The 15080-nt window shown below is 34.5% G+C and overlaps 1 protein-coding gene across 8 annotated transcripts in view; it reads right to left on the bottom strand.

Annotated features, from left to right (window-relative positions):
- VPS13B (vacuolar protein sorting 13 homolog B) overlaps nucleotides 1–15080 on the bottom strand; it is a 410907-nt gene that overhangs the window by 166599 nt on the left and 229228 nt on the right. For 6 of the 8 annotated variants that reach the window (XM_031591056.2, XM_031591055.2, XM_031591058.2 and 3 more), the window contains 5 exons: nucleotides 12121–12292; nucleotides 11155–11269; nucleotides 9427–9568; nucleotides 7465–7873; nucleotides 3386–3497 (listed from right to left, as the gene is read on the bottom strand). In XM_031591056.2, the coding sequence (XP_031446916.2) occupies nucleotides 3386–3497; nucleotides 7465–7873; nucleotides 9427–9568; nucleotides 11155–11269; nucleotides 12121–12292 (950 nt within the window). Of the gene's footprint in view, nucleotides 1–3385; nucleotides 3498–7464; nucleotides 7874–9426; nucleotides 9569–10088; nucleotides 10156–11154; nucleotides 11270–12120; nucleotides 12293–15080 lie in introns of all 8 variants that reach the window. The other 2 variants (XM_090137834.1, XM_090137833.1) reach the window with 1 other exon arrangement.

The raw sequence follows: 15080 nt of genomic DNA, 5'->3' as shown, positions 1-15080 counted from the left end.
ATTAGCAGGTCTAAAAAATTAGATAATTTTCTGATAGTGGAAATAGTTATTTTAAAACTAATTATTATAGAGTAAAAGAAATCTGAATTTACTATGTTAATAAATTTCTAACTTGCAATAATCACCTGAAAAAATATTTGTGCCCAAACTTATAGGACACATGATTTTTCCAACATTCCATTTTCTATTTAGTTCCCTCTCCAAGTCAAGCAAGTTGGCTATTTTTTCTAAGACACAGATGGAGACATTCAGTTCACAGGGCCTAGTTGCCTAGTTTCATTTAATATAACCATACTAGATTTGCCTTTCATGCACTGATACTCTGCTAAGGCTAAATGAGTACTTTCAGTTTTTCATGTACGAATTTATGGGACAGCTTCAAAATATATTTGTAAGTTCTATCCAGTCTTTATCCATTAAGAAATTTCTTAGCTTTTCCTAAAAAAATAGTTTCTAAATGAGACATAAAAATTCTTCTTTCTCATGAAACACTACTAAAGTGACATTAATTGCATGTGGTTGTAGTTCAGACCTAACCAGAAGACTATTTAAACCAAAGGGACAATGCAAATTAAGTTTGTATCCCAACTCCAGAAACACTGTAAAGACAGTGGTTCAGAAAACAATTTATTTTCTTTTATTCTTTTATAAGCAGCAGTAGTAAATTAGAGGAGAAAAGAGGTTGGAAAAAGAGAGAAGATGACATGTTGGGCTTATTAGACTGCTGTAGCAGCTAATTCTTCAGTAATCATCAGGCTGCCGTAAGGGGTTTTTAAGAGCCTCTAAAGCTGAGTACTGTACCTCTGTCAATATTTACAATGAAATATTTCACTAAAATTTAGGAGTTACACATTGTTTGGGTTTCTTTCTTTATCTATGTGATTTTTAAGTATGTATTTATACTACAAGTTTCCAGTTATGCATTTCTGCTGTCCAGTATTATGAGCAGGCTAATAACATAACATAGAAAATCTAGTATTTGGAGAATGGAATACTAACACAGGGCTCATGTGATAAAAATATCCCAGTTTTTTTCCCCTCTCTTGGATATAGACTGTATGGCCTGCCCTAACAGCAGAAAAATCTTAGCATTACCTAGTTCTCCGAAGAAAAAATGTGCAAATGTTAAATGTACTCTACTCAATGCCACTGCTCAGAAAGCGATCATTATCACACAAGAAAATGAAAGGGCATCTTCAACAATGCTTCTGTAAATACAGTGTGCTCTGCATCAAAGAATAAGAAATTATAAAACCTTTTTTTCAATGATGAACTGGAATCTTACTATTTCATAATACAAAATATTTGCTGATATTGCTAAAAAGTGCTGAATCGCACTTAAATCAAAATAGTAACCCTCTTCCCCAAAACAAAAGACCACCCACTACCAACTTCAACACTGTCTCATAAAATCCTGCAAAGTAACTTGACACTCTTCACCAGTGTATACTAAAAACACCAAAGCTAGTATAATTGGATAATTAAAGGAACAAAGATAAGACTTAGTCATTTGACAGCTGCTCAGAACAGAGAAGAACACTCACTGAACAGCTAGAGGAGATTTCTGAAAATGGTAGTCATTTCTCAGAAAAAGACAAAAGAAGCATGACATGAAGAAAACAGTAACCATTATATGAGAGAGGTCTGTCGCCAAGCACTTATTTCAGTGCTTTACCAATTCAGTGCTTTAGTTTCTAATAGAGGACTGCAATGTAATTGTAAAAAACTAAATATTGTAATTGTATAAAACTATGAAAAGCAAATATACACTGCACAAATCAAATCCAGAACATTTATAGTTATGTAAGACCCCAAGATCCATAATGCAAAAGGGGAGCAGAACCTTTAAGCAGCTGTGAGGTTTCTAGTTTGAAAAGCATGGAATGTCAGCACTTCATGTAAAGCCAGAGCAGCAAAGGTATCACTCAAGAACATTAACTGACAGAGCTCCATTGACCTTGATGTAAATGACATCCCTCCTGCTGCTTTCTCGTTGACTAGTAATATCTACAGAAGGATCAGTACAGTTTCCCTAGATGACAGGAACTACTTCAGTATAGCTGGAGCTTGCAGATTCCACTTTATGACAGGAGATTTTGCTGACAAATTTTTAGTTGTAATGAGAAGAGCAGAACCTACATTTAGTTTTGCAACTCTCAAAGCAGAAATCAGATGTGAGTATATTCATAGAGGAGCAGAGCAAAAGCAAGGAGAGCCTGTACAAATGTTGGGAAGATCTGATATCTATGTGCACACTGATGGTTGGATTTGGATCGGGCTTTACCACTCAGAACCCACTGTTGGTGCCATGCTCTAAGATTTTTTTCATGAAAGCTCAATAACACAATAGATACCAGGTTAATTAAAAAAAAAAAAAAAAGTATGCTACTAGGCTACTATAAGAAAACATACAAGCAAATACAACATTTTAAACATTTCCAAATGGAAATATGAAGAAAATGACTGCTTTACAACTTCTAAGGAATCTGAAAAGAAACTGGAAACACTTCATGGTCTCCTAAAAAATCCTGGTCTTGACAAAAGTAAAACTCGCTGTCATTTGCAAGGCAGTAAATGTTTTATTGCTGGGAAATAATTTTGATGTTTGTAATTTCCATTGAAGAGTACTATGAAGTAGTTAAAAATATTGCCACATCTGAAAAACAGACCAACGGGAAGTATAAGACACTTGTTCATCTGTATTTCTGTGACTTTTCTCACTTGGTATTATTTGCAACCATACTTTCATGTCTGGCAACAGTGCCAATTCTACTGAGGATCATATATTACTTTTATCATGTTGATTACATATGTTCACCAGTTTTGCTGCCTATATATGATTAGTGTGGTTTGCACATACTTAGTGACACAATCCAGAGCATGACATTTTCACAGAAAGTATGTTTACTGGGAAAGAGCTGCTTAGAAGTTTGCTTTCCTTTACAGCTTTGATCTACATGGCGTTAAGAATCTTACAGTTTGAATGTATGTTTACCATTTATATTATTAAGACTTATCTCCTTCAAACTCTATAGCTACTGAGATTTTCAGTGGTCACAAAAAATCCTTTTCTCTTAGGTGAACTTGGTAGCTGATTAAAAGAAAGCCTCTGAAAATGTTCTCATCTGTGAGCATAAGCTTCATAACGACTTGACATTTAAATTCTGTTATTCATCAGCACTTCACAGAAGAACTCGATTTGTCTAAATGGATTTGAAAGCCCACAAGTGAAGAAAATCAGAAAAACCTGGTTTTGAATATCAAAAGATTGTATGTGAAAAGTATTTTTACAAGCTGCACGTACCCATTTTATTGATCAATTAACTTCTTTCAAAATGATTTTTTTGGAGACTATGAAAAACTAAGCCCTTCCCCCAACACTTACTGATAAATGTCCTTTCTGAGCACAGCTCTACTGAGAGGGTTGTCAGCCTGGGGAGCCATAGACACAGATCCAATCTTAAGAACCAAAGTGTCTTCTTTAATTGCTGGATTATCTGTAGTAAGGAGAAAAGAAAATATGTGTTTGATTCAAAGTCAAGTGCACATAGCAAGGAAAAATTATTAAAAAACAACTATTAGAAAATACCTATATAAGAATGTATGCTAAAGGTTCAGTTCTGCTTGGGAGCAACAACTAATGCAAAAAATAAATAAAAGACCAACAAAAAAACTAAACAGATAAAAAACTGAAAACAACCCCAGTCCCAGAAAACACCCACCTGTAAAATCAATAGTGTTGCTGTGATACATAAAAGACAGAAGTAGTGTCATTTAAACAAAGTTTTATCACGCTAAATCCTGGTCTGTGATTTTCTTTTTTCTCTAATAGCTTTATTTTTCATTTCTTTTTTTTTATATATAATTTTTCCAAAATATAATTGGTCCCAGAGACTTCCATGTGATCAGTTTCTCTAATAAATACCTCCTGATTTAAAGTGCATGTTAAGCACTTTAAATCATCCACCATTTTTAAAATGGGCTTAGGTCCTTTACAGGTTAAAAAAAATCATCCTGCAGGATATTATAGTGTAACCATCCCAGTAGCATTTGGTATGAGTTGCAACACAGAAGTTCTGAAACAACAGAATCTGAAACAGGCCACATGCAGAATGAACTAGATTTTAGAACACAATACTAAATTCCATGTCCGTAACCAATCTACTTCAAGAAGAAAGGTCTCTGCATTCCACTTCTTCATGTTCAAATTTCAGCTATGTGTACAAATTGATCAATGGTAATATTATATAGAAATTAAATTTTCAACTGGTATTTAATGAGTGGTGATCTACGTCGTTGAATCATAAAATCACCAAGGTTTGAAAAGACCTCTAAGATCATCCACAGTCCAACCATCCACCTACCACTAATATTTCCCACTAAAGTGTGTCCATCAGTACAACATCTCGATGTTTCGTGAATACCTCAAGGGACTGTGACTCCAGCACCTCCCTGGACATGTGTTGAATCCATATCTCCATTCATTCATTCATGTGTTCTCCCATTAGATTTTCAAATTATGGGAATGATGTAGATGATTTCTGTACATATTTACGTATTTATTTATGTACGTATTTTCTTTTCTCCTTACTACAGCTAATAATCTCAGTCACTGTGAATATTTAAAACTTTGAGGGGAAAAAATGCCCACGCTGCCCAGTAGAAATACAATCTAGGAAAACTTACAGACCCAAGTATAAGAATGTCTGTTACAATCTCACTTGGTTTTACAGACTCATCCCAGTGTTACGTTGGCTAAGCTAAAATATGTTCTTTAAACTCTTCATTGTAGGGCTTCTTTCAATACTTGAATAATGGTTTTGGATCTTCTCAGCACACTCTCCACTTTTACCAATACTCATTTTTATTACAAAAAGCAAATTGGATGTATTCCATCATCTGTCACATGCAGAAATACAACCATCTCCCTTATTTTGTTTCAATAAGTTCACTGTGCCCCTTTAGTTGTTCAGCCACCACTTTTCAGGAGTTTCTGTCTTGAAGATGCAGTCTCCATAACCTTTTACATAACTTAAGTATTTGAAGAATTAGCATATTTTCTACAAGCTGTGCTGTAAGTTCAATTATCCAGATACATGGCCTATTGAGTCATTAATATTATATCTCCAGGGAAATTCTTACAGCTATGACTTAATATTTATTTTCATATTAAATACATCTTTCACTTACTCATTCCAAGAGATATTTTTATTAAGACCTTTAACTATTTTTAATGCATTTAATATTGTCACAGACATTGTATGGGAATATATAGAACACCATCAGACAATGTTAAACTCCTTAGGAAAGTCAAAGTCTAAGCAAATCAAATCTTTGTGAACACTTCACCAGCTAGAATAGTAACCATCATAAAATGGAAATCAGATGTGTTTAACAAGACTAATTTTCCGTAAAACTATATTTATTATCATGTAATAAATATAATGTAATTCTTTATTAACTGAACGTGTGATAGATTTTCCTTTATGTTCTCCAAGGAGAGCAATAAAACTACCTTATTTTTATTTGGACATCACACATCTCATTTTAATAGGTAACCTTCGGCTGTCTAAAACCTGCTATGCCAACGCATGTTAAAAATTAACCTCTGAAGACCAAGATCCTTGAGCACAAGTTATTCAGTCTGACCGATTTGAAACTCTTTAATAGTTAGCAAGGAGGATGTTACAACCACATGTTATGACAGACTTCAAAGCAGAGAGTCATGCTCATGTGACAAGGATATATCACTTCTACAAATGCAGGACATACGTTTATTTGGTATGCCATCTTTTCTTTATCACTATCAACAAATTTATCACGTCCTTTCTAGTGATTTCTGATATTTTACTCCTAGTACACGTTGGAAAAAAGTTCTTATTCTCCCCAAACCAGCCAGATGCGGGCTTTCCCTGCCTTTACTGCTTCTCATCAGTTTTTTGCAGTTTACTTTTTTTTTTTTATTTATAGCGGCTGCCATGCAGTATTTCTTATTTCTTATTGAAACACCATTTGCTGTATTAAATCAAGCTGATGGAAAGCAGCATTGCATATTGCTGAGGACATACTGTTGCCCTCACGTCTACCACAAAAAGAAGATAAGCTGGTTCTGCTGCAAAAAGCACGGATCTAAAGTGTTATAAAATTGTGCAGATGCATTCATGCATGTTTATGTGTATACTGCTGAGGAAAAAAATAAATGTACAATTTTTATTATTTCGTAGTGTTTGAGGTCCTTGTGCAAGCTGGGATTTGAACTGCACAAATAAAGAAGCTTTCTATTCTCATATATAAATCACAATTATTTGTGATTTTTTAATTTTTTTTTTTAATTATTTTATTTTAGTTGAGGGCCATATACTTATGGCTAACTAGGTATAAGGTATGAATGGCAGGCAAAGGGATTAAACAACAAACTGAGGTCAGTGCTTCTCTACCTATAAAGCAGTAATCACACCTTGGATTGGGCAACTTTTCTTGGATTAAAAAACTCTCTTCATCAATAGATGATGAATGAGGTCTTACTGCAGCATATATCCATGGTGCGTAACACAGTCAACCCTTACATCTCATTATGGTTCCTAAAAACATACCCATAGGATGTAGGTGATTTTTTTAGAACTTGTTTTTAAAATCTCTAGAAGAACTGTTGCTAATGGAAGTTTACATTCCCTCTAGCTGTTACTAGGTGTACTTTTAGCCTCACATCCGTTTGCTCATGCACAAAGTCTGTAACAGTGACACAAATATATTTTATGTAGGATGGGTAAATACTTTTTGAAAGAATAAATGTATTATTCATGGATCAAAAGATTAACCAATCTTTTGTTTGATTAACAACTAATTAATGTTGTTTAGAAGAACAGTTTACACTGTCTACAATTTTGTAAATAACTGAAAGCTTCTTACATACAGGAATCCCAGTACTTCAACTAAAACTTCCTAAGCAAATGATAAACTGCATCATCTGTTGGTCAACAATCACAAAATTCATTTTGGAGAAAATTAATAAAATGAAATAGAATATCAAACCTGCTTCACTATTTAATGTTTTTCAAGGTGCCAGCTTACATGAGACCTAAGGTTTTCTGCTTGTTATCTACTGGAACAGGAGATCTATAGGAGACTGCACTTATACCAGAATAATAAAAACTGCAGCAGAACTGCATTCTCTCCTCCTCTTTTCACAACTTACTTTTTTTTCTCCTTAATAATCACATTTGAAATGCAAATTATCAAACTACATAGTACTAGGAAAGCAAAGGTCACATAAATACATAAATGCTTTTCAGCAGCTCAGCACAGAGCTAGGATGAACGACTATTTTCCTACCTCTGTCCCTTAAGATTCTGAATACCCAAGGAAACATGCTAAATGTCAACACAGTAAGGTCAGCAAGGTAACTAAGGTAATGTTTTTCCCTACAAGATGAGTAACAAAACTATCTAACATAAAATACTGTACCTTCTGCATTATGATGTTCTTCCTCATTTTTGGGAAAGAAGACTCTTATAACACCAGTGTTGATATAGATCAGAGGCAAGTTGCGGGAAGTTAGAGTATGAGTCCTCATAGGCTGGCCTGGTGATTTTCTTTTCTCCTTTTGACTCCTTGGCAGCCTGGCTTGAAAAATGCTTGCAATTGCATTAAGCAAATGAAAACAGAGGACCACATCAAAAGCCTGAGCAGACAGAAGGATCTCGTGAAGAAAGTGAGGAGAACCATCAGTGTGACCTTCAGATAGCTTATGGAATGTCCTTCGTTCATTTCTTGAGATCAGTTTGTGCCGGACATTTTTTGTCACAGCTTTTGTATAAGTTAAAGAAAGAAATCCATGTTGTTGGTGTGAGCCATCTAAAAGTTTTGCAGTTGCCTGTTTCAAAGGAAAAAAATAAAATAAAATTACAACCTGCTGCAAAAATGAACACATACAACATCAATTAATTCTCTGTTAGTTACAATGTTGAAGGTTCAATATTTTCTACTTTCTACTCTCTCTGAATCCCAAATGAAAGTTCTTTTTTAAATGGATATTTCATCCCACAATATGTGCATAGTTCACAACACTGTCAGCTAAAAGTATAAGTAATCATATTTTTGTTTACTGACAATTTATGTTGTTTGCAATTCAAATCCAGTCAGGCCAAAAAGCCCATAGTCATGACGGTCAAAATTTATCAACCATTTTCTAATAATTATTTAGAATTATATTTTCTTTTTTTTTTTTTTTTCACTTTAGACATTTTAGAAGCAAATCTTACTTTCATCATCCTTTCTAATTGTGCAAACACCATAGGTGCTAAAGCAACCTTCTGATGTTGAGATAACTTCATCAACATTGAATATAAAAGACATCCACAATCAACTACTCTATAAATTCAGCTGGTTATTATTTAGCTTGTTATTACTTTTGAAAGTCTTTTGAATATCAATTATACATGTCTAGTGAGTGCAAAATAAAATAACAATTAAAAATAGACTAGGAAAAGTATTATTTTACAAACATAAAAAATAGAGATAGAAACCTATGCAATTGTTCAAATCTCAGCCACAATCACATGAGAACAAATACAAGCAACTACATTTTGCAAGCAGTTGGTTTTTTCAGCATCTTCAAATTTGATTAAAAATAATTTAATGTAATTTAAACCTCATTAATAGAACACCTCTTTTAAATAAATAGAATCCAAAGATTAAATGCTGAAAAACTTTTTTTTTTTTTACGATTAAATCAATTAGAACAAATTATTAAGTTAGATTTCCTACAAGATCTGAAACAAACAGACTAAGAAAATATTGCCAATCAGTATTCATGAAGAAAATAAATCAGACCACACAGAACTTCCACTAACATAAAAAAAAATTCTCAGCAGTCATTCATTTGTCAACTTAAAGGGGCCAATTCCAGTATATATCAAAGTCTTTGGAACACAGTGTTCCAAATATTCAAAAAAAAGACATAAATATGCAACTGTTAATGTTGCATTATCATAATTATATAAAGTAATTGTAAAAGGTTGCACAAAAGTATATGGCAGTAATACAAACTACTTGAAGGCCAAAACATGTATCAGAATTACATGAACAAAATGCAGTGTTCGGTACTGGTTGTTAAGTATGAACACACAGTACTGCATGTGCTTACTTTTAATATAAAGGAATCCCACTGACTTCAGTGGACTACAGTTACTCACTGGGTTGTGAACCATCAACCCTCATTCCCACATCTAGTCAAAACTGACTAATAATTATTACAAAATATGAAAGTTAAGAGGGAAATAATACAACTAATATAATCAGTACATTCAGTAATTACAGTGAGTACAAAAACAATTTAGATTACACTGAGATTTTTATTTATCTTTAACCCAGCTAGCACTTATTAGTGGAAGTCCTGTAGAAAAAAAAAATTAAAAAGATTCTTACAGAAGGAAAGAAGCCAGAGAAATTGCTGAAAGGGTCCTGCTTGCTGATGGGTCGAACCAACAAGGTACGTCTGTTCAGCTTGTCAGTACAGGAAAGGAATATACCTCCATATTGCCCCAGAGACCAGGAATCTTTCCCAAGGCTTAAGGAACAAGGCATGGAAGAGTGGAAGACAAAAATACATATATTTTTTAATTTGCTATAAGCAAAAAAAAGTTTATGTTATCATTGCACAGACAAAGTCTATTCCATACCTTTTCCTAAAATGCCCAAATTCAATTAGATGACAAAAAATTGATATGAAAAGAAACTTTGTAAAATGTTATGTGAAAAGACAAGATATTGCAGGATGCGAAGACACAGAAAATATAACAGAATCCTGCAAAAAAGAAAACGGATTGACCCCTCAACATACATAGACAATTTTATTAGAATCACTATAAGAATGATTACAAGAATCAAACTGTGTAAGAAAAGCTCTATTCAAATACATTATAAATTCACAATATTGTTTAGAAAAAAATAATTATTAAGAATTAAAATGTTGCTTTGTACAATAATTCTTGTAATCACTCTTTTTGACATATAAAAGAATAAAGAAAACTATGTCGCTTCAGAAGAATTTTTCAGGTAAGCACCTTAGTTTACTAAAGAAATCTCACCAAAATCTTTTTTCTGCACTGTAGAAAGATCCCTTCAAAATTTGCTGATTGCCAGCCTTCCCCTGGCCTGGAAGACAGAACATTCACCTTATCTGTTCTCTGCTTTTGGCTTTAGTCCAAAGAAATTTAATGACGGTAAAGAACATTCTGAAGAGATTATGAAATGTAACTGAAAACAGTAACAACTTTTGTAAAGCAAAAAAATAAAAAATAAAACAAAAAACCCTTCAAGATAACTTTAATGAACAAGGACACAACCAAGCTGAAGAGTTTTCCTGGGGGCAATGAAGTGCCCTCCCCCAAGGTTATCCACAGAACATGTGCAAAAAGCAGCTTGCGTAATTTTTGTCTCTCATAGCATAATCAATTCAGTTTTAAAAGGGCAAACAATAAAACAGCTGATGAAAGATTACATTGGTATCTGTTAGGTTGCATGCTCATAGTCATATACACTACAAGGTTGAATGTGTAGTATCTCTACCAAACTGCATTTGGATGCTCATTGAAAACACTTACATTGGTGCTGCAAAAAAGAAAACTTGCTGAGTGGTAAGACATTCAGTAGTTCTAGCTACGTAGCCTAGTTGTACATTCATTACATATTGGTTAACATTAGTGACATACAGACAACCAGCTTAGTTGACTGCATTATAGTGTTGCTGAACCACAGTCAAAATAAGTAGCTTCATTTGTATGAAATGCTTTTTAATATCCGAAAATACAGCATCATAAAACACTCAACACTGGCAATTTGCTATAACTAACGTGCCATCAACAGTATTTAAGGAATTCTGATTTAAAAGTTTATATTAATTAATATTTTTGTCATAAGGATCAACTGTAACAGCGTACACTAACATGTATTGATTTACATTTATTTCTTTGGAACTGGCTATAATTTTAAGAAAATGCATTTTAGATTTCAACATTTCACGTAATCAAAATCGATCTCATTTAAAAGAAATTTAACAATAACCTTAAATTCAAGTTAACGATCAAGAGAAAAAACCACAACTGCCTTCATCTTTCAGCCTGAATTCATAATCATACAAGTCCCAGAAATTACCTGTTTCTGTAATGGTCAACATTGAAGCTCTCTATTTTACATTTGATTTTGGTATATACATCCTGCATATCCACCGATGCGCTGAGATCTTCTAACTCACTGACAACACAAACCTCTGCAATAGGCAAAGGAAATTAAAACTATCAATACTCATAAGTTCATGAGCAAGATATAAATGTGGAACGCTAAAGTTTATATAGAGGATAATCCTCTCTCCACTCAGAGATTTGTCATAAAGAATGACTTTATTCACTGTCATGCTGAGAAGAATCAGAAAAAAATACTGTAATCAAAAACTTTCTTTTAAAAAATGTGTAGAGACTCATCTATAGAATTTTTTGTTCAAATTTTCATGACTCCTGTAAAAAATACAAAGATATGTAACGCTTGAGATTTCTTTCTCTCATGTAATTATTTTTTATCAAGTGTTTATGTACATCTCTTTGAAAGTTAACTTAATCACTAGTCTTCTCATTTTTTCAGTTACATGATTAGCAAAGTTAACTGTTATAGAGAGGGTTTCCTAGCAAAAACAGTCCTGACATACATTTATAAAATACAAGTTCCCTTCAATGACTGTCCAGATGATAATCAAACTGTAATTAAAAAAAAAAAAGAAGAAAAATGGTAATTGTGTACCACCTATTTATCTTTCTAATATAAAAACCTCTAATGACCTTAAGGATTATACTATGATGATTATGCTCAATTTCAATTTGAAAATATCCGTGCAAATCTGCATGTCTATAGATGGACACACAGAGAATATACTACTAAATAATATGAAAAATGGAGTATAATTACTACTGAGACAATAAATGTAGTCTTCTATTAAGTAAAATAACTGACTCATTACCAATTTAATACTGTCTAATATTACCAATAAATGTACTGAATATGTAATATCGTGTCATGAAATACTGTACAAAATTTAAAATAATAAATAAGGGAAAAAATATTGAATACCTGTGCCATTATTTCTAGGGTCAGGAGCAAACAATTTTATAGTAATTTTTGGCAACATCCACTGCATCCACAGGCTGACACGTCCACTTGAGACTCCAATATTACTTGTTGTTTGTTCCAGTGTAATAGAGTCTGAGAAAGGAGAGTCATCACCACCCTGAAGAGAATCACCCTATAAAACAAAAACAATGGCTGAGAAAAAAAAGTATTTGCTTTTTATCACTGCCTACTTTTCTTCCATCAAAATTGATGTAGACTTGACAAACCATATAAATGTACACATAAATACAAGCAGTCTCACTGATTGTGTATTGAAATTAAGTCATTTTTGAATGTCGGGGAATAAAAAACAGGAAGAGATATTGAATTTGGCAAAGATTATATGATAGAACTGTGACATTCCATGACTTTACTCCACTTGGTCTAGAGGAATTTCCTCATTAGTTTACACTACTGACATACCAGGAACAGTAATGAAAATTAAGGATATTAAGAATATTCTGAAATGCAATTGGAAAAGGAGATAAGCAGGCTTGTACACATGTGGAGGGCAAAAATGAGGTTTTGGAGGACCAAGAGGAGAATATCTAAGAATGGCACTTGTATACTACATATACTTTTTTTTCCCCCCTCTTCTATATGTTTTCTTGTAATTTCTTGGGAAAATGATTTTGCAAAACAATAGCCTCGTGTAAAAATTGGAAATGTTTTAATCACAACTTTTTGAATATTTCCGTTGTTTAAAATTTTGATTGTCACTTGCAGTATTCTTAAATAAAAGATATCTAAGATAACTTGACAAATGAGCTTGTAGAAGCTTCTGAGACACCAGTAATGTTTGCTTGTTCCCCACAGTGCTAAAGGCTCAACAAACAAGAGCTTATATTTTCAGAAAAAGAGACATATGAAAGACATATGAGAGAAAAAGAGACACATGAAAGATACACTGAAGAACTTGTTAGAAAGGCCTATCAGAGACCAGTACGTAACTTCTGATAATTCTTCATGGGACAGTTGAAAAATTTACCAACAAGATGACATCACCAGATCTTTCCTTTGCCAGAAATTAATGCAACCAGAGAGAAAAAAAGATGCAAACATATAATTGCTCTTTAGTTCCTAGCATTTACAACTCTTCAGCTCAATGCAATGGGCACGTAGTGCACTAATGTCAACCAGAAGCCACTAAAAATCCATCAGCATCTGCTCTTCTAACCCCACTAAGTGTTGCAAGTTTCCTTCATTATTCTAGCACAAATGGGCAAGAGAAATGTATTGCCACTTTGATTCCTTGAGATCAAATTGTTTCTAAGAATTACAGATCAATAAACACTCAAAATTTTAATGAAGGTTTTGAGGATTATGAATTACAATGAACTACATACTTGGGAATTTTGAGATTTACCTAATGAATAATCATGATGATTTATGCAGAAGACATCCTGCAAACAAGGTACTGCACAGTTTGAATCAACTTTAACCTGACAGGCAAAGAAACCAATAATGTGCTCACATCAACACTGGGAAAAAAAAAAAATCAGTAGCAAAATTTAAAATCTGACATTACTTGACTCATTCTGCAGTCTAAGAACAGAAATTCTGTTAGCAATCTATTTTGTGGGTGTATAGAACTCATCCCAAACCAAATAGCTCATATGGAGCTTTTATATTGATAGATCCCATTTCTAAACAACTCAGGCCTACAGTTTAACTACAGGATTTCTCTAATGTATATGTTTTTTCTTATCAAAATATTAACCATAAGATGGACAAAAAGTTAGGTCAAAATCTTAAAAATCACACAATATCCATTATGACTTTGGGCTGTTTGACAGACATCAAACACTGCCATCCAAGTTTCCACACCTTTGTAACAAGTCTTGAATGACATCCCTAAAAGATGATGAAGCTGTTGTGGGAGTTTCATTGTGCCTGGAATCTGCAGTACTTAAGAACAGGTGATGCTATAAACAGGGCAGCTGTGGAGGCAGCAGGCAGTCAAAGACAAGCTGTCAAGATTCTCAGATGGCTTTCACAGGGTATCAAGCAATGAAGCACAATCAGAGGTCATAGAATCATAGAATGGCCTGGGTTGAAAAGGACCACAAAGATCATCTAGTTTCAACCCCCCTGCTATGTGCAGAGTCACCAACCACCAGACCAGGCTGCCCAGAGCTACATCCAGTCTGGCCTTGAATGCCTCCAGGGATGGAGCATCCACAACCTCCTTGGGCAACCTGTTCCAGTGCATCACCACTCTCTGTGTGAAAACTTCCTTCTAATATCCAACCTAAACTCCCCTGTCTCAGTTTAAAACCATTCCCCCTGGTCTTATCACTATCTACCCTCGTAAATAGCCATTCCCCCTCCTGTTTTATGCTCTCTTCAAGTACTGGAAGGCCACAATGAGGTCTCCCTTGACCCTTCTCTTCTACAAGCTAAACAATCCCAGTTCCCTCAACTCTTCCTCATAGCAGAGGTGCTCCAGCCCTCTGGATCATCTTAGTGGCCCTCCTCTCGACCTTAGTTCTCTGGACTAAGAGCTCCATATCCTTTCTGTACTGGGGGCCCCAGACCTGGATGCAGTACTCTACATGGGACCTCACAAGAGCAGAGTAGAGGGGGACAATCACCTCCCTCTCCCTGCTGGCCACTCCTTTCTTGATGCAGCTCAGTTGGCCTTCCAGGCTGTAGGCACACACTGCTGGCTCATGTCCAGCTTATCGTCTACCAGGACCCCCAAGTCCTTCTCCATAGGGCTGCTCTCAAGGAGATCTTCCCCCAGTTTGTATAAATACCTGGGACTGCCCCGACCCAAGTGCAGCACCTTGCACTTGGTCTTATTAAACCTCACTAGGTTTTCACGGGCACATTTCTCCAGCCTCTGGATGGCTTCCCTTCCTTCCAATGTATCGACTGCACTGCTCAGCTTGGTGTCCTCCGCAAACTTGCTGGGAGTG

Source organism: Phasianus colchicus, chromosome 3 (assembly GCF_987193195.1).
Source record: "Phasianus colchicus chromosome 3, bPhaCol1.hap1.1, whole genome shotgun sequence".
In the NCBI taxonomy this organism is placed as follows: Eukaryota; Metazoa; Chordata; class Aves; order Galliformes; family Phasianidae; genus Phasianus; species Phasianus colchicus.
Note: the sequence above shows the minus strand (reverse complement) of the source record. Positions and strands in the feature narration are given on the sequence as shown.